Raw genomic sequence first — 24564 nt, 5'->3', positions numbered from 1 at the left:
GGGAGGGGTTCAGTGCTCTGGGAGGGGTCTAGTGCTGAGGGACGGGTTCAGTGCTGAGGGGGGGTTCAGTGCTGAGGGAGCGGTTCCGTGCTCGGGGGTGTTCAGTGCTGAGGGAGGGGTTCAGTGCTGAGGGAGGGGTTCAGGGCTGAGGGAGGGGTTGAGAGCTCAGGGAGGAGTTCATTGCTGAGGGAGGGGTTCAGTGCTCAGGGAGGGGTTCAGTGCTGAGGGAGGGGTCAGTGCTCAGGGAGGGGTTCAGTGCTGAGGGAGGGGTTCAGTGCTGAGGGAGGGGTCAGTGCTCAGGGAGGGGTCAGTGCTCAGGGAGCGGTTCAGGGCTGAGGGAGGGGTTCATTGCTGAGGGAGGGGTTCAGTGCTGAGGGAGGGGTTCAGGGCTGAGGGAGGGGTTGAGAGCTCAGGGAGGGGTTCATTGCTGAGGGAGGGGTTCAGTGCTGAGGGAGGGGTTTGCTCAGGGAGGGGTTCAGTGCTGAGGGAGGGGTTCAGGGCTGAGAGAGGGGTCAGTTCTGAGGGAGGGGTCAGTGCTGAGGGAGGGGTTCAGGGCTGAGGGAGGGGTTCAGTGCTCAGGGAGGGGTTCAGTGCTCAGGGAGGGGTTCAGTGCTGAGGGAGGGGTTCAGGGCTGAGAGAGGGGTCAGTTCTGAGGGAGGGGTTCAGTGCTGAGGGAGGGGTTCAGGGCTGAGAGAGGGGTCAGTTCTGAGGGAGGGGTCAGTGCTGAGGGAGGGGTTCAGGGCTGAGGGAGGGGTTCAGTGCTCAGGGAGGGGTTCAGTGCTCAGGGAGGGGTTCAGTGCTGAGGGAGGGGTTCAGGGCTGAGAGAGGGGTCAGTTCTGAGGGAGGGGTCAGTGCTGAGGGAGGGGTTCAGTGCTTAGGGAGGGGTTCAGTGCTGAGGGAGGGGTTCAGTGCTCAGGGAGGGGTTGAGAGCTCAGGGAGGAGTTCATTGCTGAGGGAGGGGTTCAGAGCTCAGGGAGGGGTCAGTGCTCAGGGAGGGGTCAGTGCTCAGGGAGGGGTTCAGGGCTGAGGGAGGGGTTCAGTGCTGAGGGAGGGGTTCAGGGCTGAGGGAGGGGTTCAGGGCTGAGGGAGGGGTTGAGAGCTCAGGGAGGGGTTCATTGCTAAGGGAGGGGTTCAGTGCTTAGGGAGGGGTTCAGTGCTCAGGGAGGGGTTCAGTGCTGAGGGAGGGGTCAGTGCTGGGGGGTGTTCAGTGTTGAGGGAGGGGTTCAGTGCTGACGGAGGGGTTCAGTGCTCAGGAAGGGGTCAGTGCTGAGGGAGGGGTTCGGTGCTCAGGAAGGGGTTCAGTGCTTAGGGAGGGGTTCAGTGTTGAGGGAGGGGTCAGTGCTCAGGGAGGGGTTCAGTGCTGAGGGAGGGGTTGAGAGCTCAGGGAGGAGTTCATTGCTGAGGGAGGGGTTCAGTGCTCAGGGAAGGGTCAGTGCTCAGGGAGGGTTTCAGGGCTCAGGGAGGGGTTCAGGGCTGAGGGAGGGGTTTAGGGAGGGGTTGAGAGCTCAGGGAGGAGTTCATTGCTCAGGGAGGGGTTCAGTGCTCAGGGAGGGGTCAGTGCTCAGGGAGGGGTTCAGGGCTGAGGGAGGGGTTCAGTGCTGAGGGAGGGGTTCAGGGCTGAGGGAGGGGTTCAGGGCTGAGGGAGGGGTTGAGAGCTCAGGGAGGGGTTCATTGCTGAGGGAGGGGTTCAGTGCTTAGGGAGGGGTTCAGTGCTCAGGGAGGGGTTCAGTGCTGAGGGAGGGGTCAGTGCTGGGGGGTGTTCAGTGTTGAGGGAGGGGTTCAGTGCTGAGGGAGGGGTTCAGGGCTGAGGGAGGGGTTCTGTGCTGAGGGAGGGGTTCTGTGCTGAGGGAGGGGTTCAGTGCTGAGGGAGGGGTTCAGGGCTGAGGGAGGGGTTCTGTGCTGAGGGAGGGGTTCAGTGCTGAGGGAGGGGTTCAGTGCTGAGGGAGGGGTCAGTGCTCAGGGAGGGGTTCAGTGCTGAGGGAGGGGTTCAGTGCTGAGGGAGGGGTTCCTTGCTGCGGAAAGGGTTCAGTGCTCAGGAAGGGGTCAGTGTTGAGGGAGGGGTTCAGTGCTGAGGGAGGGGTTGAGAGCTCAGGGAGGGGTTCAGTGCTGAGGGAGGGGTTCAGGGCTGAGGGAGGGGTTCAGTGCTGAGGGAGGGGTTCAGTGCTGAGGGAGGGGTTCAGGGCTGAGGGAGGGGTTGAGAGCTCAGGGAGGGGTTCATTGCTGATGGAGGGGTTCAGTGCTTAGGGAGGGGTTCAGTGCTCAGGGAGGGGTTCAGTGCTGAGGGAGGGGTCAGTGCTGGGGGGTGTTCAGTGTTGAGGGAGGGGTTCAGTGCTGAGGGAGGGGTTCAGGGCTGAGGGAGGGGTTCTGTGCTGAGGGAGGGGTTCTGTGCTGAGGGAGGGGTTCAGTGCTGAGGGAGGGGTTCAGGGCTGAGGGAGGGGTTCTGTGCTGAGGGAGGGGTTCAGTGCTGAGGGAGGGGTTCAGTGCTCAGGGAGGGGTTCAGTGCTGAGGGAGGGGTCAGTGCTCAGGGAGGGGTTCAGTGCTGAGGGAGGGGTTCAGTGCTGAGGGAGGGGTTCCTTGCTGCGGAAAGGGTTCAGTGCTCAGGAAGGGGTCAGTGTTGAGGGAGGGGTTGAGAGCTCAGGGAGGGGTTCAGTGCTGAGGGAGGGGTTCAGGGCTGAGGGAGGGGTTCAGTGCTGAGGGAGGGGTTCAGTGCTCAGGGAGGGGTTCAGTGCTCAGGGAGGGGTTCAGTGCTGAGGGAGGGGTCAGTGCTCAGGGAGGGGGGCGGTGGAGAGTGCCTCCCCCTCACTTTGCTGTGGATGACACAAGATACTATTTTCCTTTCAGGAATGAGCGGTGACCTCAAGGCGGACGATGGCATCAGCATCCTAGAGGCCAATAAAGGTGAGGTTCAGGGCTGAGGGAGGGGTTCCTTGCTGCGGAAAGGGTTCAGTGCTCAGGAAGGGGTCAGTGTTGAGGGAGGGGTTCAGTGCTGAGGGAGGGGTTGAGAGCTCAGGGAGGGGTTCAGTGCTGAGGGAGGGGTTCAGGGCTGAGGGAGGGGTTCAGTGCTGAGGGAGGGGTTGAGAGCTCAGGGAGGGGTTCAGTGCTGAGGGAGGGGTTCAGGGCTGAGGGAGGGGTTCAGTGCTGAGGGAGGGGTTCAGGGCTGAGGGAGGGGTTGCGAGCTCAGGGAGGGGTTCATTGCTGAGGGAGGGGTTCAGTGCTCAGGAAGGGGTCAGTGTTGAGGGAGGGGTTCAGTGCTGAGGGAGGGGTTCAGTGCTCAGGAAGGGGTCAGTGTTGAGGGAGGGGTTCAGTGCTGAGGGAGGGGTTCATTGCTGAGGGAGGGGTTCAGTGCTCAGGGAGGGGTTCAGTGCTGAGGGAGGGGTCAGTGCTCAGGGAGGGGTCAGTGTTGAGGGAGGGGTTGAGAGCTCAGGGAGGGGTTCATTGCTGAGGAAGGGGTTCAGTGCTGAGGGAGGGGTTCAGTGCTCAGGGAGGGGTCAGTGCTCAGGGAGGGGTAAGTGCTCAGGGAGGGGTTCAGGGCTGAGGGAGGGGTTCAGTGCTGAGGGAGGGGTTCAGGGCTGAGGGAGGGGTTCAGGGCTGAGGGAGGGGTTGAGAGCTCAGGGAGGGGTTCATTGCTGAGGGAGGGGTTCAGTGCTTAGGGAGGGGTTGAGAGCTCAGGGAGGGGTTCAGTGCTGAGGGAGGGGTCAGTGCTCAGGGAGGGGTCAGTGCTCAGGGAGGGGTTGAGAGCTCAGGGAGGGGTTCAGTGCTGAGGAAGGGGTTCAGTGCTCAGGGAGGGGTTCATTGCTGAGGAAGGGGTTCAGTGCTCAGGGAGGGGTTCATTGCTGAGGGAGGGGTTCAGTGCTCAGGGAGGGGTTCAGTGCTGAGGGAGGGGTTCAGGGCTGAGGGAGGGGTTCAGTGCTCAGGGAGGGGTTCAGTGCTGAGGGAGGGGTTCAGTGCTTAGGGAGGGGTTCAGTGCTCAGGGAGGGGTTCAGTGTTGAGGGAGGGGTTGAGAGCTCAGGGAGGGGTTCAGTGCTGAGGGAGGGGTTCAGTGCTTAGGGAGGGGTTCAGTGCTCAGGGAGGGGTTCAGTGCTAAGAGAGGGGTCAGTTCTGAGGGAGGGGTCAGTGCTGAGGGAGGGGTTCAGTGCTGAGGGAGGGGTTCAGTGCTCAGGGAGGGGTTCAGTGCTGAGGGAGGGGTCAGTGCTCAGGGAGGGGTCAGTGCTCAGGGAGGGGTTGAGAGCTCAGGGAGGGGTTCAGTGCTGAGGGAGGGGTCAGTGCTCAGGGAGGGGTTGAGAGCTCAGGGAGGGGTTCAGTGCTGAGGGAGGGGTCAGTGCTCAGGGAGGGGTTGAGAGCTCAGGGAGGGGTTCATTGCTGAGGAAGGGGTTCAGTGCTCAGGGAGGGGTTCATTGCTGAGGGAGGGGTTCAGTGCTCAGGGAGGGGTTCAGTGCTGAGGGAGGGGTTCAGTGCTCAGGGAGGGGTTCAGTGCTGAGGGAGGGGTTCAGGGCTGAGGGAGGGGTTCAGTGCTGAGGGAGGGGTTCAGTGCTCAGGGAGGGGTTCAGTGCTGAGGGAGGGGTCAGTGCTCAGGGAGGGGTCAGTGCTCAGGGAGGGGTTGAGAGCTCAGGGAGGGGTTCAGTGCTGAGGGAGGGGTCAGTGCTCAGGGAGGGGTTGAGAGCTCAGGGAGGGGTTCATTGCTGAGGAAGGGGTTCAGTGCTCAGGGAGGGGTTCAGTGCTGAGGGAGGGGTTGAGAGCTCAGGGAGGGGTTCATTGCTGAGGAAGGGGTTCAGTGCTCAGGGAGGGGTTCAGTGTTGAGGGAGGGGTCAGTGCTCAGGGAGGGGTTCAGTGCTGAGGGAGGGGTCAGTGCTCAGGGAGGGGTCAGTGCTCAGGGAGGGGTTGAGAGCTCAGGGAGGGGTTCATTGCTGAGGAAGGGGTTCAGTGCTCAGGGAGGGGTTCATTGCTTAGGGAGGGGTTCAGTGCTGAGGGAGGGGTCAGTGCTCAGGAAGGGGTCAGTGTTGAGGGAGGGGTTCAGTGCTGAGGGAGGGGTTGAGAGCTCAGGGAGGGGTTCAGTGCTGAGGGAGGGGTTCAGGGCTGAGGGAGGGGTTCAGTGCTGAGGGAGGGGTTCAGGGCTGAGGGAGGGGTTCAGTGCTGAGGGAGGGGTCAGTGCTCAGGGAGGGGTCAGTGCTCAGGGAGGGGTTGAGAGCTCAGGGAGGGGTTCAGTGCTGAGGAAGGGGTTCAGTGCTCAGGGAGGGGTTCAGTGCTGAGGGAGGGGTCAGTGCTGAGGGAGCGGTTCCGTGCTCAGGGGGGGTTCAGTGCTGAGGGAGAGGTTCAGGGCTGAGGGAGGGGTTCCTTGCTGCGGAAAGGGTTCAGTGCTCAGGAAGGGGTCAATGCTCAGGGAGGGGTTCAGTGCTGAGGGAGGGGTTCAGGGCTGAGGGAGGGGTTGAGAGCTCAGGGAGGGGTTCATTGCTGAGGGAGGGGTTCAGTGCTCAGGGAGGGGTTCAGTGCTGAGGGAGGGGTCAGTGCTGAGGGAGCGGTTCCGTGCTCAGGGGGGGTTCAGTGCTGAGGGAGAGGTTCAGGGCTGAGGGAGGGGTTCCTTGCTGCGGAAAGGGTTCAGTGCTCAGGAAGGGGTCAGTGTTGAGGGAGGGGTTCAGTGCTGAGGGAGGGGTTGAGAGCTCAGGGAGGGGTTCAGTGCTCAGGGAGGGGTTCAGTGCTCAGGGAGGGGTTCAGGGCTGAGGGAGGGGTTCAGTGCTTAGGGAGGGGTTCAGTGCTCAGGGAGGGGTTCATTGCTGAGGGAGGGGTTCAGTGCTCAGGGAGGGGTTCAGTGTTGATGGAGGGGTTCAGGGCTGAGGGAGGGGTTGAGAGCTCAGGGAGGGGTTCATTGCTGAGGGAGGGGTTCAGTGCTTAGGGAGGGGTTCAGTGCTCAGGGAGGGGTTCAGTGCTGAGGGAGGGGTCAGTGCTCAGGGAGGGGGGCGGTGGAGAGTGCCCCCGCCTTACTTTGCTGTGGATGACACAAGATACCATTTTCCTTTCAGGAATGAGCGGTGACCTCAAGGGGGACGATGGCATCAGCATCCTAGAGGCCAATAAAGGTGAGGCTCTGGGCGGGGTGTTGGGGTGCGGGCTCCACAGACGTCCCTAGAAAGGGTCTCGAATGAACGGATTTTTAGCCAAGAGCATCAGCCCCCAGCAGAGGCAGAGTGGGCAGCGGGCTCCAGCCTCCTCCGAGCAAGAAGGGGAACTCGTGGCCCCTTCCCCTGGCACCCCAGCAGCAGGGCAGAGCCTGCCACCCTCCCTGGGAGCCCGTCCCTCACCTCTATCCCCGTGATGGGGGGCGGCAGAGCCCGCAGGTACCCGGGGTTGTGCTCTCTGGCCAGAGGGGCCCCTGGCACACTGAGGTACAGCCTGCCACCCTCCCTGGGAGCCCGTCCCTCACCTCTATCCCCATGATGGGGGGCGACAAAGCCCACAGGTACCCGGGAGGTGAGTGGGTCGGCGTGGGGTGCCCCTGGCACACCGGGGTACAGCCTGCCACCCTCCCCGGGAGCCCATCTCTCGCTCTGGGGGTCAGCGTGGGGTGCCCCTGGCACACCGGGGTACAGCCTGCCTCCTTCCCCGGGAGCCCATCTCTCGCTCTGGGGGTCAGCGTGGGGTGCCCCTGGCACACCGGGGTACAGCCTGCCACCCTCCCCGGGAGCCCGTCCCTCACCTCTATCACCGTGATGGGGGGCGGCAGAGCCCGCTGGTACCCAGGGGTGAGCGGGTCAGCATGGGGTGCCCCTGGCACACCGGGGTACAGCCTGCCACCCTCCCCGGGAGCCCATCTCTCGCTCTGGGGGTCAGCGTGGGGTGCCCCTGGCACACCGGGGTACAGCCTGCCACCCTCCCCGGGAGCCCGTCCCTCACCTCTATCCCCGTGATGGGGGGGCGGCAGAGCCCGCTGGTACCCAGGGGTGAGCGGGTCAGCATGGGGTGCCCCTGGCACACCGGGGTACAGCCTGCCACCCTCCCCGGGAGCCCGTCCCTCGCCTCTATCCCCGTGATGGGGGGCGACAGGGCCCGCAGGTACCCGGGGTTGTGCTCTCTGGCCAGAGGGGCCCCTGGCACACCGGGGTACAGCCTGCCTCCCTCCCCGGGAGCCCATCTCTCGCTCTGGGGGTCAGCGTGGGGTGCCCCTGGCACACCGGGGTACAGCCTGCCACCCTCCCCGGGAGCCCGTCCCTCACCTCTATCCCCATGATGGGGGGCGACAAAGCCCGCAGGTACCAGGGAGTTGAGCGGGTCAGCATGGGGTGCCCCTGGCACACCGGGGTACAGCCTGCCTCCTTCCCCGGGAGCCCGTCCCTCGCTCTGGGGGGCGGCAGAGCCCGCAGGTACCCGGGAGGTGAGCGGGTCAGCGTGGGGTGCCCCTGGCACACCGGGGTACCGCCTGCCACCCTCCCCGGGAGCCCATCTCTCGCTCTGGGGGTCAGCGTGGGGTGCCCCTGGCACACCGGGGTACAGCCTGCCACCCTCCCCGGGAGCCCGTCCCTCACCTCTATCCCCGTGATGGGGGGCGACAGAGCCCGCTGGTACCCGGGAGGTGAGTGGGTCGGCGTGGGGTGCCCCTGGCACACCGGGGTACAGCCTGCCACCCTCCCCGGGAGCCCATCTCTCGCTCTGGGGGTCAGCGTGGGGTGCCCCTGGCACACCGGGGTACAGCCTGCCTCCTTCCCCGGGAGCCCATCTCTCGCTCTGGGGGTCAGCGTGGGGTGCCCCTGGCACACCGGGGTACAGCCTGCCACCCTCCCTGGGAGCCCGTCCCTCACCTCTATCCCCGTGATGGGGGGCGACAGAGCCCGCAGGTACCCGGGGTTGTGCTCTCTGGCCAGAGGGGCCCCTGGCACACCGAGGTACAGCCTGCCTCCTTCCCCGGGAGCCCATCTCTCGCTCTGGGGGTCAGCGTGGGGTGCCCCTGGCACACCGGGGTACAGCCTGCCACCCTCCCCGGGAGCCCGTCCCCCGCCTCTATCCCCGTGATGGGGGGCGACAGAGCCCGCTGGTACCCGGGGTTGTGCTCTCTGGACAGAGGGGCCCCTGGCACACCGGGGTACAGCCTGCCACCCTCCCCGGGAGCCCATCTCTCGCTCTGGGGGTCAGCGTGGGGTGCCCCTGGCACACCGGGGTACAGCCTGCCTCCTTCCCCGGGAGCCCATCTCTCGCTCTGGGGGTCAGCGTGGGGTGCCCCTGGCACACCGGGGTACAGCCTGCCACCCTCCCTGGGAGCCCGTCCCTCACCTCTATCCCCGTGATGGGGGGCGACAGAGCCCGCAGGTACCCGGGGTTGTGCTCTCTGGCCAGAGGGGCCCCTGGCACACCGAGGTACAGCCTGCCTCCTTCCCCGGGAGCCCATCTCTCGCTCTGGGGGTCAGCGTGGGGTGCCCCTGGCACACCGGGGTACAGCCTGCCACCCTCCCCGGGAGCCCGTCCCCCGCCTCTATCCCCGTGATGGGGGGCGACAGAGCCCGCTGGTACCCGGGGTTGTGCTCTCTGGACAGAGGGGCCCCTGGCACACCGGGGTACAGCCTGCCACCCTCCCCGGGAGCCCGTCCCTCACCTCTATCCCCATGATGGGGGGCGACAGAGCCCGCTGGTACCCGGGAGGTGAGCGGGTCAGCGTGGGGTGCCCCTGGCACACCGAGGTACCGCCTGCCACCCTCCCCGGGAGCCCATCCCTCGCTCTAGGGGCGACAAAGCCCACAGGTACCAGGGAGTTGAGCGGGTCAGCATGGGGTGCCCCTGGCACACCGAGGTACCGCCTGCCTCCCTCCCCGGGAGCCCGTCCCTCGCTCTAGGGGCGGCAGAGCCCGCAGGTACCCGGGAGGTGAGCGGGTCAGCGTGGGGTGCCCCTGGCACACCGAGGTACAGCCTGCCTCCTTCCCCGGGAGCCCATCTCTCGCTCTGGGGGTCAGCGTGGGGTGCCCCTGGCACACCGAGGTACCGCCTGCCACCCTCCCCGGGAGCCCATCCCTCGCTCTAGGGGCGACAAAGCCCACAGGTACCAGGGAGTTGAGCGGGTCAGCGTGGGGTGCCCCTGGCACACCGGGGTACAGCCTGCCTCCTTCCCCGGGAGCCCATCTCTCGCTCTGGGGGTCAGCGTGGGGTGCCCCTGGCACACCGGGGTACAGCCTGCCACCCTCCCCGGGAGCCCGTCCCTCACCTCTATCCCCGTGATGGGGGGCGACAGAGCCCGCAGGTACCCGGGGTTGTGCTCTCTGGCCAGAGGGGCCCCTGGCACACCGAGGTACAGCCTGCCTCCTTCCCCGGGAGCCCATCTCTCGCTCTGGGGGTCAGCGTGGGGTGCCCCTGGCACACCGAGGTACCGCCTGCCACCCTCCCCGGGAGCCCATCCCTCGCTCTAGGGGCGACAAAGCCCACAGGTACCAGGGAGTTGAGCGGGTCAGCGTGGGGTGCCCCTGGCACACCGGGGTACAGCCTGCCACCCTCCCTGGGAGCCCGTCCCTCACCTCTATCCCCGTGTTGGGGAGCGACAGAGCCCGCTGGTACCCGGGAGTTGAGCGGGTCGGCGTGGGGTGCCCCTGGCACACCGGGGTACCGCCTGCGGTCTCTCCGGCCGCGTCTCTGTGCCCCTGTGAACTTGTTTCTGGGCCGGATCCGAGCAGAGCGCTGCAGGACAAACCCTGGCTCTAGCAGCCCATGCCGAGAGCCAGGACCGCCGAGCACCGAGCATCCTCGCTCCCAGCTGGCCAAGACTGCTTTTATGTTGTGAATGTGCCTTGATGAGTGACTTACTAGCCCTCTACCTCCCCGTGCTCGCCTTCACTGACTCAGAGCATTTTGTGTAGTAAAACGTGGCAGCTGCAGCCTCCCTATGAGAGGCAGTGATTGCTGGTCCACTGACGACTTGCATTATTTCTGACCTCTCACAAGAATCAGACTGTCTCCTTGCCCGTGTTATTTACATAATGAAGTTGCACCCCCCCTTTTAGGTCGAGCGCAGCGTTCGACGTGTTGTATACTTTTAAATATACTTATAATATGGGTTCAAGCAAATTCAAGAGATTTAGGCGGTCATCACAACCCTGGTGGATGGTGTTAAAGTGGCGGTAATACCGCAAACAGGCCGGCGGAAAAAAAAGGGAATTATGACCATGGCGGAAACTGCCAACGAAGACAGCCACTTTAACACTCCGACCACCATGGCGGTACAAACAAACAGCGCGGCGGTCACCGCCAACAGACAGGTGGAAGACAATGTACCACCCACAGTATCACAACCTACCAATCCGCCACCTTTCCCGGGTGCGGATTCACCGTGGATAAAAACACGGCGGAAACAGCCATTTCAATGGGAAAACGCTCACCTCTACACACTCCACGAGGAAGGAGGACACCATGGAACCAGAACTCCAAATACTCCCTGCGATAGTCTTCCTGTTCCTGTACGACCATCATCAACGCCGGCGCCGAAGACAACGGTGAGTACTGCACCTATGACATAGGGGAGGGGGGACGCAAAAGTCAGGGACACACACACGCAACACCCCCAGCCCCACCCCGACCCTCGCACACTACAACACACACACCAATGCATTACCAAACATTACAGTAACAACCCCCAACCCCCCCAGAAGAATGCAAAGACAAAAGGAAATGAGTTCAACCATTGTAATATATCAAAATACAGTAACCAAATATATACAGATATAATTAAACATTCAACAAAATAGACATCACGATTAGTAGTGCAGGTAATGCACCATTCATTGTCCGTGGACCACTGGGCCCAAAATGCATGGGTGAGGCCCACACTAGATACTGGTCCACAAACGGAGAGAACACTGCAGGGGCATCAGATAGAAATACAACAGGCACCTCAGGGGGAAGGGATGGGGGGGCACCTCAGCCGGATGACTACACCAATGCAGATCCACGAGGGGCCTCCATGCACATTGATGTATCCTGGGGAGTGCAAAGCCACAGTCTCTCAAGTCTCACAAGTGGGTGGGTTGCCCACTGCTGCATCCTGGGGAGTACAAAGCCACAGTCTCACAAGTGGGTGGGTTGCCCACTGTTACTGTTCAATCCTGGGGAGTGCAAAGCCACAGTCTCTCAAGTCTATACAGTGGGTGGGTTGCCCACTGTTCAATCCTGGGGAGTGCAAAGCCACAGTCTCTCAAGTCTGTACAGTGGGTGGGTTGCCCACTGTTCCATCCTGGGGAGTCAAAGCCACAGTCTCTCAAGTCTCTACAGTGGGTGGTTTGCCCACTGTACCATCCTGGGGAGTGCAAAGCCACAGTCTCTCAAGTCGATAACAGTCTCCACTGGTTCTGGAGGGGGACTGGTGCCCAGAGTGCTTCATCCTGTTAAGGACAGACGGAGTGGATGCTGTTCTCCACTGGTTCTGGAGGGGGACTGGTGCCCAGAGTGCTTCATCCTGCCAAGGACTGAGGTAGTGGATGCTGTTCACCACTGGTTCTGGAGGGGGACTAGTGCCCAGAGTGCATCACTCCCCCCGTGACGGTCCCAGTTCCGTCACTGTCCCTGCTGCACATGGGCTAGCGGTGCTTGAGTTGGCGGTGCTTGCCCTGTTCAGCGGTGCTTGCCATGGCGGTCTTTGCCCTGTTCAGCGGTGCTTGCCCTGCTCAGCGGTGCTTGACTTTGCTGTCTTTGCCCTGTTCAGCGGTGCTTTCCATGGCAGTCTTTGCCCTGTTCAGCGGTGCTTGCCCTGTTCAGCGGTGCTTGCCATGGCGGTCTTTGCCCTGTTCAGCGGTGCTTGCCCTGTTCAGCGGTGGTTGACTTTGCTGTCTATGACCTGTTCAGCGGTGTTTGCCACGGCGGTCTTTGCCCTGTTCAGCGGTGCTTGACTTTGCTGTCTATGACCTGTACAGCGGTGTTTGCCATGGCGGTCCTTCATTGCCCAGCAGGGCTGTGGCTGCCGGGGCCCTCCTGGGCACTGACTCTGGCGGTGGCCTCCTGGCCAGTGACGATGGGGCTGCCCTCCTGGGCACTGACTCTGACGTTGGCTTCCTGGCCAGTGACGATGGGGCTGCCCTCCTGGGCACTGACTCTGGTGGTGGCTTCCTGGCCAGTGACGATGGGGCTGGCGGTGGCCTCCTGGGCAGCGGGGATGATGGCGGGCTTTCCGCCGTGCTGCTCTTCCCAGACTTTTGCGCTTTCTTCTGCCCCTTCCCCACCTTGGGAGGAGTCACAGCTGAGTGGACACTCCCCGCAGGACCCTTGTGAGCGGCTTTGCCGGCTGGAGTCTTCCCCCTCTCCCGTCGGACACTGTCCAACTTCTGGTGCTTCACAGGGGGTGGACCTGCTGTTGTGGCTCCATGTCACACTGCCTGCCCTGGTGCCTGGTGCACTCCACATACCTCTAACAGGCACCACTGGTACCTGCGATTATTTGGCTGAGGTGCTAGTACGGGACCTATGAATTGGAGGGGGGGTGGTGGGAAAGAGGTCAAGGTTGCTCAGGAAAAGTTTCTTACGAACACTGGGACGGGTAGCTGGAGGGGGTCTGGGAGTGGAGGAAGAGGAGGTGGTTGTAGGAGGTGTAACTTGTTTATTTGGGTGCAGGTGCATGCGCTGGAGGCTGTTGTGATTTGGATGGATGTTGGGTGGGTGTGTGCCCGCGTTTGTGTACTTTGGGAGGGGACGTGTGTGCAGGCTGGTCTGATGGTGTGCTTGGGATAGGCTGGGGTACAGGGGATTGGGTCTGGGTGGAGGAATTTGGAGGGGGGAGGCTAGACACAGTGACAATGGCTGCCATCAGTGCTGAGGCCAGAGATTGCAGGGTTCGATGAAGGGCAGCCTGACCAGAATGAATGCCCTCCAGGAATGCATTTGTGTGTTGCAATTCCCTTTCTACACCCTGGATGGCATTCAAAATGGTAGACTGCCCAACAGGGACCTGAGGAGGTCAATGGCCTCCTCACTGAGGGCAGCAGAGGTGACAGGGGCAGGGGCTGATGTGCCTGCGGCGAAGGTGATGCCCACCCTCCTGGGTGAGCGGACACGGGGCGAAGGCTGAGGGGCTGCTGGGATGGCAGTGCTGGTAGGGGGGTGGCGGCTGTACCTGTAGAAGTGGGGGGCACAGATTTTGCCGCCACCACAAGAGAGCTCCCATCGGAGGACGAGTCCGTGTCGCTGGTTGCTGATCCTGTGACCGCCGTGAAGCTCCCCTCACCCTCCGTCCCACTGGTGTATTCAGAGTCCGTGGTGTGGCCCTCCATGGCCATGTGGGATGCAGCTCCCTCGTGCTCCGGTGCCTCCGCCTGATGATGCTGATGCACACAAGAACAGGGAGAGCACAAAAGGGGGAGGGACGACAGAAGAAAGAGAGGTTGAGTGCATGGCTTACCTCTTCCATTGGCGGACAATACAGACACAGCAGCCCCCTGCACTACGCCACACTGTTGGGCTCTACTGATGCAGTTCCTGGGATATGGCCTACATGGCTATGGTGGACATCAGCACACATAGATGACACAGGGGCATGTATACCTGTACTTGGCACTCTACAGAGGTGGGGTGGAGTGCCACATGGCCTGCATTACGGAGGGGCCTAGCCTACGGAACTCGCCCTGGCCTAGGGAATCCCACAGCCCTCCTCCCCCACCCAGAGACCTTCACTGCACGCAAAGTCCACTGAATGAGAGTGTACTCACCCCCTTGTGTCTGCTGGGATGCCCTCAAGCGCCCATCCAACTCAGGATAGGCCACCGCCAGGATCCGGAACATCAGGGAGGTGCGACAGGCAGCCCTCCCACGTTGGGAGGCCATCCCCAGCTGAGCCTTCGCCGTCTTGTTGCTCCAGCGGTAAATGTCCTCCCATCTTTTACGGCAGTGGGTGCTCCGTCTCTGGTGGACCCGCAGGGTCCTGACGTCCTTGGCGATGGCACGCCAAATATCCTTCTCCTGGTGGGCGCTGACCTACATGACATGTACACGGGAAGAAGAGAAGTCATTAACAACTGCACCGTCAAACTGAGTGGCCCACATCACCTACCCTTGCCATGTGGCACATGCATTCACAGTCCTTCATGCTCGCAGAACTCTGCCCCCTTCCTTCTTACTACCAGCCCTCACCACCCAAGCATAGCCCATACAACTTTCTCCCTGTGTACTCACCTGTTGGTCTGGAGGACCGTAGAGTAGCGTGTACTGGGGGAGGACTCCATCCACGAGCTTCTCCAACTCCACCGATGTTAAGGCAGGGGCCCTTTCCCCAGACGCACGAGCCATTGTCTCTTCCACATCGAGGTCACAGCAGCACTTGCAGTGTAGGTCCTCTCCTGTCGAAGATCAGGTATCGAGTGATTGAACAGATAGAAAATGGCGGTGACGTCCGCGGCGGTGCGTATCATCACCGCCGGTGCACTCTGTCATTGGCTCCTGGGACCCATAGGGTCCAATGTTAACCAATGCAGCATTGCGCAGCGGTCTTCGACCGCCTACCGCGATGGTGTGCAACGCCAACGCAGGTACCCCACAATCCCATTGTCCCAGTTTAGAGGTCAGGCAGCCGCCATTTCAGGGGCCCACATGGCTTTATTTTCAACTGCGTCACACATACCTAGGCCTGGACTCAACACACATACAGACAACTTTTTGGATTATGTTTCGTGTTCTGTGTAGACTGTGGGTACATACCTCTGAGTTGTTTGACTCTGTGGTCGCTGTTGTCCTTCCTAGGCACCGTCAGCTGGGACATGTGAGGAGATTGCGGAATCCTCCGGTGTACCGACCGCTGGCGGACCTGTTGACAATGGAGGAGTGACATTTAATCATCACCTACCGGTTTGACTGTGCCACAATCCAGGAACTGTGTACCCAGTTGGAGCCTGACCTGATGTCAGCTATCCGCCATCCCAAAGGGATCCTCCCTCAAGTGCCGGTGCTATCAGTGCCCCATTTCCTTGCAAGTGGGTCTTTTCAAACAACAGTGGCCATGGCATCAGGGATGTCCCAGCTTATGTTTTCCAACGTGTTTTCCAGAGTGTTGTCTTCCCTGCTGAAACACATGAGGAGCTCATCGTTTTCCCTCAGGTGGAGGATTTGGCTACTGTTAAAGATGACTTCTATGCCCTTGGACATATCCCCAACATCATAGGTGCCATTGATGGGACCCATGTGGCTTTGGTCCCCCCCCCCCACAGGAGTGAATAGGTGTACAGGAACCGGAAGAGTTATCCTTCAATGAATGTACAGATGGTATGTTTGGCAGACCAGTACATCTCCCAGGTAAATGCTATGTTCCCTGGCTCAGTGCATGACGCCTACATCCTGCAGAATAGCAGCATCCCTTATGTGATGGGTCAACTCCAGAGGCACTGTGTGTGGCTATTAGGTGACTCTGGTTACCCCAACCTGTCATGGCTACTGACCCCAGTGAGGAATCCCAGGACCAGGGCAGAGGAACACTACAATGAGGCCCAGGGGCGGACTAGGAGGGTGATCGAACGCACCTTCGGCCTCCTGAAGGCCAGGTTCAGGTGCCTCCATATGATAGGTGGTTCCCTATTCTGCTCACCAAGGAAGGTGTGCCAGATCATCATCGCCGGCTGTATGCTTCACAATCTTGCTTTGCGACGCCAGGTGCCTTTTCTGCAGGAGGATGGTCCAGATGACGGTGTTGTGGCAGCTGTGGAGCCTGTGGACAGTGATGAGGAGGAAGCAGAGGAAGAAGAAATTGACAACAGGGACTCAGTCATCCAGCAATATTTTCCACTGACACACAGGTGAGAACACATTCTTGACTACTACAAGTACTTTCACACTTCTACCTCTATCCTGTCTGTCAATTAGTAGCAGTTTTTGTTAAATGAGTTGTACATTTCCATTACGGTTTCACCGGTGTGGTTACCAACGTGTGTCATCTGCTTACATTCTTCATGGACTTGTGATGTGTGACATAGGTATGTTGACATTACATTTGAGAACGGATTTTGTCACTGTCACAGCTAATACACATTTTCAAAATCACAGACTGACTCCAGATTGTTTTGTGCTTCAAGGGTGTTTATTGAAGTGCTAAATATTGGATGGGGTGGTAAAATGGTGAGGGGTGATGGTGGAGGAATGTCCATGGCAGAGTCCAGTCTATTAGTCTCACAGGTGCACTGCCCATATGGGCATAGGAAGTGGAGCTGGGCCAGTTCCAATATGGACAGGGTTACAAAGTGGGACAGTGGGATGACAATCAGGGTGGTCTCATTTCTTGGCGGGGGTCTTGGCATCGTGCTCTGTCCTGTTCCTGGATCTCAGGGACCGCTTGCGGGGTGGTTCTCCGTCTGCAGGGGGTGGGGTGCTGGTGTGGTGGTCCTGTGGTGGGGCGTCCTGTCCACTAGCGCCGGCGGAGGTGGTGGGCAGTTCATCCTCCATGCTAGTGTCAGGGGCCCCTTGGAGTGCCACGGTGTCCCTCCTGGTGTTCAGTATATCCTTCAGCACCCCTACGATGGTGCCCAGGGCAGAGCTGATGGTTCTGAGTTCCTCCCTGAACCCCAAATACTGTTCCTCCTGCATGCGCTGGGTCTCCTGAAACTTGGCCAGGACCGTAGCCATTGTCTCCTTGGAGTGGTGGTATGCTCCCATGATGGAGGAGAGGGCCTCGTGGAGAGTGGGTTCCCTTGGCCTGTCTGCCCCCTGTCGCACAGCAGCCCTCCCAGTTCCCCTGTGTTCCTGGGCCTCCGTCCCCTGGACAGTGTGCCCACTACCACTGCCCCCAGGTCCCAGTTGTTGTTGGAGTGGTGGGTTATCCTGGGTTCCCTGTAGTGGTGGACACACATCTGATTGACGTGTCCTGGGGACGGAGGTATGGGCCCGCTGGGTGGGTGCTGTGCTGGTGTTACCAGAGGGTGGAAGGTCTGTGGTGGGCTGTGCCTGTGCGAGGGGAACCGACTGTCCCGAGGCCCACGATGGTCCGGGCTGGTCGTCTGGATCCAGTTGGCCCGAGCTGCTGTCATCACTGTGGGCCTCTTCTGTCGGTGGGGTAGAGATTTCTGGACCCTCCTGTCTGGTGAAGTTGGGTAGGGGTCCTGCAGGGGTGTAAAGGCATGATTATTGCATCTGTGTGTGTCATGGTGTGCAATGGGTGGGTGAGCGTGTACCCCGGTGCTAGCATTCCTGTGTGGGGGCTTGTGTGATGATGGTTGGGGGGGTGTTATGGGTATGTGCAGTGGGCATGCTTTAGTGAGGGGTGTCCATGCTTTGTTGTGTCATGCAGGGCTTGGTGTTGGGATGTGTGGTTTGTGTTATTAGTACATTAGTGAGGAGTTGGAGTGATAGGGGAGGGGGTGAGGGTGGGGGTCTGTGATAGCATGCAGGTAGGGTGGGGGATATGATAGTTAAGATTTGACTTACCACAGTCCATTCCTCCACCGTCTCCTCCGAGGCCCTCTGGATGCATGATGGTCAAGACTTGCTCCTCCCATGTTGTTAATTGTGGGGGAGGAGGTGGGGGTCCGCCGCCAGTCCGCTGTACCGCAATGTTGTACCTGGAGACCACTGAACGCACCATCCCCTGTAGGTCGTTCCACCTCTTCCTGATGTCCTCCTGATTTCTTGGATGCTGTCCCACAACGTTGACCCTGTCCATGATTCTGCGCCATAGCTCCATCTTCCTGGCTATGGAGGTGTGCTGCACCTGTGAGCCAAATAGCTGTGGCTCTACCCGTAGGATTTTCTCCACCATGACCCTGAGCTCCTCCTCGGAAAACCGGGGGTGTCTTTGGCGTGACATGGGGTGGTGTGGGTGATGTGTGTGGTGGTGTAAGTGTTGATGTGTGTGGTGATGTGTAGTGGTGTGTGGTGTTTTGTGCGTGGAATGTTGTATGGGTGATGGTGTTGTGTGCCTCTGTGTGGTGGGGTTCTCAATTGCTGTGCTCTCTGTCTCTCTGGCCTTCGTTCGTGAATTGTGGTCGTAGGGGTTTGTGGGTGATGTGGGTGTGTGTTTTATATTGAATTGGGTGTGTGGGAGTGGTGTGTGTATGTGTATCAGGTGTGTGAATTTCGATTTGTCCAATGTGGCGGTGTTTTGGAGATGTGTGTGTATTTTGAGCGCGGTGCTATGTACCGCCAATGGAATACCGCGGTTGAAAGACCGCCGCGTGGATTTGTGGGTCGTGATAGAATGGGTGTGTTTCTGTTGGCGTGACAGTGGAGGAATTGTTTTTGCCAGTTTAACACTGACCTTTGGTGTGGCGGACTTGTGTGGATGTCTGAATTTCGGCGGATTCCGAGATGTGGGTCATGATAGCTGTGGCGGAATTCCGCGGCGGTGTATTGGTGGTCTTCTGCACAGCAGTAAGCGGCTTTTACCACCAATGTTGTAATGACCCATTTAGTGTTTACTTTCCTTTCTCTGACTTCAAAGTGAGAGGATTCATGCGACAATCTTGCTGGATACTGGGGTTAGGAAAGAGTTTTTTCCATCACATGACAACATTTAAATAAACTTCAGAATATATCAGAATTAGAAGTACAAATCAAGCACATTTTTGTTAATTCTGAACTGTGCTGGAAACAAATACCTTTACATGATTAAAACAAATCATTGCATTAGGTGATGCAATTTCCACACATCGTCGTCTGTGCACAGTATAGTTTGATTTGAAAAACTGTATATCTGTGCAAATGTAATGGTCATTCCAATCAAAAATGTGTTGTCTGTAATGGCAGTGTGTTAGCATATCATTCATACTGCACTCCACTCTGCTCTGCACCACTACACGACACTGCACCCTACTCTGTATCACTCAACTTTACTCCACTCCATGCCACTGCACTCCTAGTCCCCACATGGGCCTCATTGCAGCATTCCTCTGCCCTGGTCCTGGGATTCCTCACTGGGGTCAATAGCCATGACAGGTTGGGGTAACCAGAGTCCCCTAATAGCCACACACAGTGCCTCTGGAGTTGACCCATCACATACGGGATGCTGCTATTCCGCAGGATGTAGGCGCTTGCAAGGAAATGGAGCACTGACAGCACCTGCATGTCAGGGGGGATTCCAGTGGGATGGCGGATTGGTGACATCAGGTCTGGCTCCAACTGGGTACATAGTTCCTGGATAGTGGCACGGTCAAACCTGTAGGTGATTATCAAATGTCTTTCCTCCATTGTCGAAAAATACACGTGTAGGTGCTCTGTGATATTCTTAAGCTGCCATTTATTCGCTTTAAAATGCCCCGTACACATGAATTCATTTTATCATCTCTGGTGCGTGTAAAGAGTTTCCCATTAAGGATCAGTTCATTTAAGTATAATGAGCTTGGACAGCAATACATCTTGCAAAAAAATATATGAATTGTGATTAATGTGGAATGGGTGCTGTTGGGCTTTATTTCTATTGGCGCTTCAAGCCGCGTGCTCTGCTGAAACCAGCAAAAAGTCTATATACAAATAAAATCATGTTTATTCCGTAACTCACCTTTCAAGTGGTGATCTGTATTGTACCATGGCCCATTTCTGGAGGCCAGGGCTAGAGTGAAATGTGCCTGGAAATAATATATTTTAGCGGTGTCTTAACATGTTTGCCTTATTGAGCGTCACCATACTACTCTTTTACACTTGTGTTTGACTGTTCTGTGTTATTTTATTTATTTATTCATTTGTTAACGTTGATTTCCTATCCGAATAAACCTTTTGGACCAGAGCCTGGCAGAGCTGTGCCATGGGGTGAGGGTAAACCCCAGGCGCAGTTCTTTCTAATGAGGTCAGGCCTGGGATGTCTGCCCATAGTGTTTGCTTTTCTGGGGGAGGGGCGGACGCTTGTATTTTTTTTTTTTTATTCCTTGTGGTGCCTCTGTCCCTCGGAGCGTCCTTGCAAGCTGGCGGGAGAATATCTACTACTGTTGGCAATGCTTGCCCTCCAGACAGCCCCCTTTTACTTCCCCCATCCCTGCACACGCCACTGCGATTGGAACCCGTTACATGTTTTCTTTTTACCATCGCCCGCTCTTATCTCGCTTCACTGCTCCTGACTGTTAAAAGAACCTCATTTTTTTTAGACTGAACTACCGGATTGAACTACCGCTGTTAAATCATTCCTAGTATCTAGATCGTCTCTTGAACACTTTACATTTTTGCATTTTCTGCTCACGTTGCATACGATTTCCCATTAAATAAGTGAATTCTGTATTGCACCGCAGCACTGCATTCCATTTCCCGTAAAATAAGTGAATTCTGTATTGCACCGCGGCACTGCTTTCCATTTCCCGTAAAGTAAGTGAATTCTGCATTGCACCGCAGCACTGCATTTCATTTCCTGTAAAATAAGTGAATTCTGTATTGCACCGCGGCACTGCTTTCCATTTCCCGTAAAGTAAGTGAATTCTGTATTGCACCGCAGCACTGCATTTCATTTCCTGTAAAATAAGTGAATTCTATATTGCACCGCAGCACTGCTTTCCATTTCCCGTAAAGTAAGTGAATTCTGCATTGCACCGCAGCACTGCATTCCATTTCCCGTAAAATAAGTGAATTCTGCATTGCACCGCGGCACTGCTTTCCATTTCCCGTAAAGTAAGTGAATTCTGTATTGCACCGCAGCACTGCTTTCCATTTCCCGTAAAGTAAGTGAATTCTGTATTGCACCGCAGCACTGCTTTCCATTTCCCGTAAAGTGAGTGAATTCTGTATTGCACCGCAGCACTGCTTTCCATTTACCGTAAAGTGAGTGAATTCTGTATTGCACGCAGCACTGCATTCCATTGCTCGTAAAATAAGTGAATTCTGTATTGCACCGCGGCACTGCTTTCCATTTCCCGTAAAGTGAGTGAATTCTGTATTGCACCGCAGCACTGCTTTCCATTTCCCGTAAAGTGAGTGAATTCTGTATTGCACCGCAGCACTGCATTCCATTTCCCGTAAAATAAGTGAATTCTGTATTGCACCGCAGCACTGCATTCCATTTCCCGTAAAGTAAGCGAATTCTGTATTGCACCGCAGCACTGCATTCCATTTCCCGTAACGTGAGTGAATTCTGTATTGCACCGCAGCACTGCATTCCATTTCCCGTAAAGTGAGTGAATTCTGTATTGCACCGCAGCACTGCATTCCAGCAGTGTATTCTTCGTGTCGTGATATGTGACTCGGGCTGACAGATCTTCTCAGACTCTGATTTAAAACTCCCCAGTCCTGTCTTGCCCACAGGCAGGTGAGGGGCGCATGTTTCCATTTCACTAATCCCACAGTTCTGCTAGCTGCCGAAGAGACTACAGATATTTCACCCCCATGGGTGATACTGCAGGTCTCGAAATCTGTTTTAGACATTTGTGTTGTTTTCATAGAAGAAAAGCTTATTTCAATCCTAGATGGAGCGCTACCATGTCTTACTTATTTATTTATTGTAAGGATGTCTCTCTACTTATTTATTTACTATAAGCAATCTCTGTACTGCACTCGCTATGTTCAGAAAGGTGCTGTGTCATGTTTAACTCATATGTTCTCTTGATTAATTGTTACTTAGCGTAATGCCTTCCTGCACCCATGTGGGTGTCTTTGGGAATAGTTTACTCCCTTTCCTCCTTGTAGATGCCATTGTACCTCCAGAGCAGTATTGTGAGTAGGTTAGACGCACGCCTAGTCAGATGTCAGCGTTATTCTGTCCTTTTTAGCGTGGAGCCTACAAGTGCATGTAAGACACTGTTGTTTCAGGATTGGAACCCGCCTGTTGCACACCATTTGTTGGTTTGCGCGGCACTCTTCTTTACAGACTTGTCAAGGCATGCCTCGCATCATTTCCGTTCCTCTGTGTGAAGCAGGGATCAGGGATCAAACACTACTCGATTTTAAATCAATTAGTGTCCGTCCGCTACTCCCCACGTGATCGAGGTAGTATTTTCCTCTTTTTAACATCCAGTGCCCCCAATCAGAAGGCCTGTGACTGGCAAAAAACATGTCCAGCAGGACAAACAGAACTGCAATGTTTTTTTTTTTTTAAAACAACTTTCTTTTATTTTGTTAAGTTGTATTTTCTTGGTTTTCACTCATGTTTTCTTTATTGTTTTTACTCGTGGGTGCTGTTGTCAAAAGATGACAGTGTTCGAAATATGTGAGACCTATTGCATTGCAAATGCTTGTTCTGTTTGAGGGCAGTTCCAACTAATGTATAATTACGCTATGTTCTGTTTATCTCTTCTGTAGGGGACTTTTTCTCTTTGGGAGCAGCACAACTTAGTATTTGCCTGTTGGTCTTACACCGTGGGTGCGTGTTCAGCCCCTCCTCCCCACCAGCTCTCTCTGCAAACATAAAACCAACTACAGAGGGAGGCTTTTCCAGTCCCCCTCCTACGTTTGGCTTGGAATGGAGAGCTTTAATTTCCTCATTGCCTCTGACATAGCCGTAAAAGACCAGCTGCTGTGCTCTGATTGAAGCTGATTCAAGGGCGTGCCCTACTGATTAGTGACTCAAAGCGTGATATTTGTATGAGCATGATCCCACAGGCCTGCATTTCAATACAGCAAAAATGCAACTTACAATTTATTTACACAAGCTAAATACACTGTAAAAAAACGAGAAACAGGCACAAAAACATTGCGGGGGCAGCTCTGGGCCCCACAAGGCTGTAACTGACATTGCCTCTTTAAGGGGTCCCTTGAAACCGCCCTCGCTCTCTACGTGTTGTTGACCTTATTCATTTTTGACGCCCATGTCTTGTAATCACAGTGCTTTTTAACTGGAGGTTCCCCCCTGGTTATGCTCTCTGCCAATGACTGGTCCAGAGTATGTAAAGCTCGCCTGTTATTGGATGATGACTAGAGCCCAGTTTGTAGTATCAGCTGCTGGGCACAAACTGCTGCTATGGGCTTTTTAAAATATGCTATTAACAAAATGCTTTTGGAACTAAAGTAGCCCAAACAACTTCAACAAGCGACTGGCGAAATTATAATAAAGAAACACTGGGATGAAAGGCGCACACTACCGCTTACCAGAAGCGCGCATGACAGCACGGGCCGTCCTTTGTAGGGGCGCGTCCGTTTTCTAACCAGTCGTAGGATTGGTGGACAGCAAGCCTTTCCTATTACTTTCCTGTCTCCTGTCAATCACTAGAAGCTAGCTTTCCGAGTTTATCCTCTTAGCTTCACTTACTGAAGTTGGTGGGAGTCTGCGGCCAGCCAAAGGCGGTTGGGTTCTTCAGCGCGCGCGGGATCCGGGAAGCAAGACTCACATTTGGTAATCTCACGCCATGTTTTAGGAGTTTCTCTGAGTGTTGGCCTGTGCTTTTTTCGGTCGACAGCTGTTCGCCAGTTTGCAGCACCCCTGCGATTGAGGTGATATGAAGTTTCTTTGATCTTGACTCCGAGCAGTAGGCCGTACCTTAAAACGTGAACATTGTTTTGTGCGCAAGAGTGCGGATGTAGCACATAACACAGCAGGAAGAAAAGTGGTCTGTTCCAGACCGTACTGGTGTGTTAAGTGCATTATTGTTTTTCCAGCACAAGTTGTGGCGTTGAGGCATTTTGTTTTGGAGGATGAACGAGGTCATGGAGATAATAATAAATAATGGTTTATAGAGAGATAAAACAAAAAACTACATACGGAAGGAAACGTTGAATACAAAGAAAGACAACTTGAAAAGGCACCGTAAATACTTTTACAATACAATACAATTCAATGCAAAGAAACAGAATGGCGGCTGCAACTTTTCTGTCAGGTTGCAGCCAGTCAGCCTTTCCTCCAAATCTGTGGACGATCCGAGGTGGATCCGCATCCCTATATACAAATTTGTTTCATTTAATAACTAGAACGCTACTGAACAGATTTACACCAAATTCCTGTTCAAAATCCCTATGGGAATAAACATGGGGTAAACACGTGTTGGTACTCCCCTTTTTCTCGGCTTCCATTTGATGGATAACAGAAACGTTCTAGACAGCAACTGATGTGAGCGTCGTATTTTTTTAGGAAATTTCGTAAAGATTTTTCAACCAGCGCCAAAGAGCCAAGGAAATGGCTCCCTGTTGCAGTTACCCCCCACTTTTTACTTGATACTGATACTGACTTGACTGAGAAGTGTGCTGGGACCCTGCTAACCAGGCCCCAGCACCAGTGTTCTTTCACCTATAATGTACCATTGTTTCCACCATTGGCACACCCCTGGCACACAGATAAGTCCCTTGTAAAAGGTACCAGTGGTACTAAGGGCCCTGTGACCAGGGAAGGTCCCTAAGGGCTGCAGCATAAGTTGTGCCACCGTAAGGGACCCCTCACCTAACACATGCACACTTCCATTGCAGATTGTGTGTCTTGGTGGGGAGAAAAAGGCAAAGTCAACATGGCATAGGTAAGGCACCCCTCTAGCAGGCCTTATAGCCCTAAGGCAGGGTGCACTATACCACAGGTGAGGGCATAGCTGCATGAGCAATATGCCCCTACAGTGTCAAAGTATATTCTTAGACATTGTAAGTGATTGTGGACATATTAAGTATATGGTCTGGGAGTCTGTCAAAAACGAACTCCACAGCCCCATAATGGCTACACTGAATACTGGGAAGTTTGGTATCAAACTTCTCAGAATATTAAACCCACACTGATGCCAGTGTTGGATTTATTACAAAATGCACACAGGTGGC

The 24564-nt window shown here is 56.5% G+C and overlaps 1 protein-coding gene across 1 annotated transcript in view; it reads left to right on the top strand.

Annotated features, from left to right (window-relative positions):
• LOC138287227 (astacin-like metalloendopeptidase) overlaps positions 1–24564 on the top strand; it is a 161188-nt gene that overhangs the window by 6922 nt on the left and 129702 nt on the right. Inside the window, exons 2-3 of the mRNA XM_069227581.1 lie at positions 2842–2898; positions 6015–6071. Coding sequence (XP_069083682.1) covers positions 2842–2898; positions 6015–6071 — 114 coding nt within the window. The remainder of the gene's footprint in view (positions 1–2841; positions 2899–6014; positions 6072–24564) is intronic.

The sequence above is a fragment of the Pleurodeles waltl genome, chromosome 4_1, assembly GCF_031143425.1.
Source record: "Pleurodeles waltl isolate 20211129_DDA chromosome 4_1, aPleWal1.hap1.20221129, whole genome shotgun sequence".
NCBI classification, from domain to species: Eukaryota; Metazoa; Chordata; class Amphibia; order Caudata; family Salamandridae; genus Pleurodeles; species Pleurodeles waltl.
Note: the sequence above shows the minus strand (reverse complement) of the source record. Positions and strands in the feature narration are given on the sequence as shown.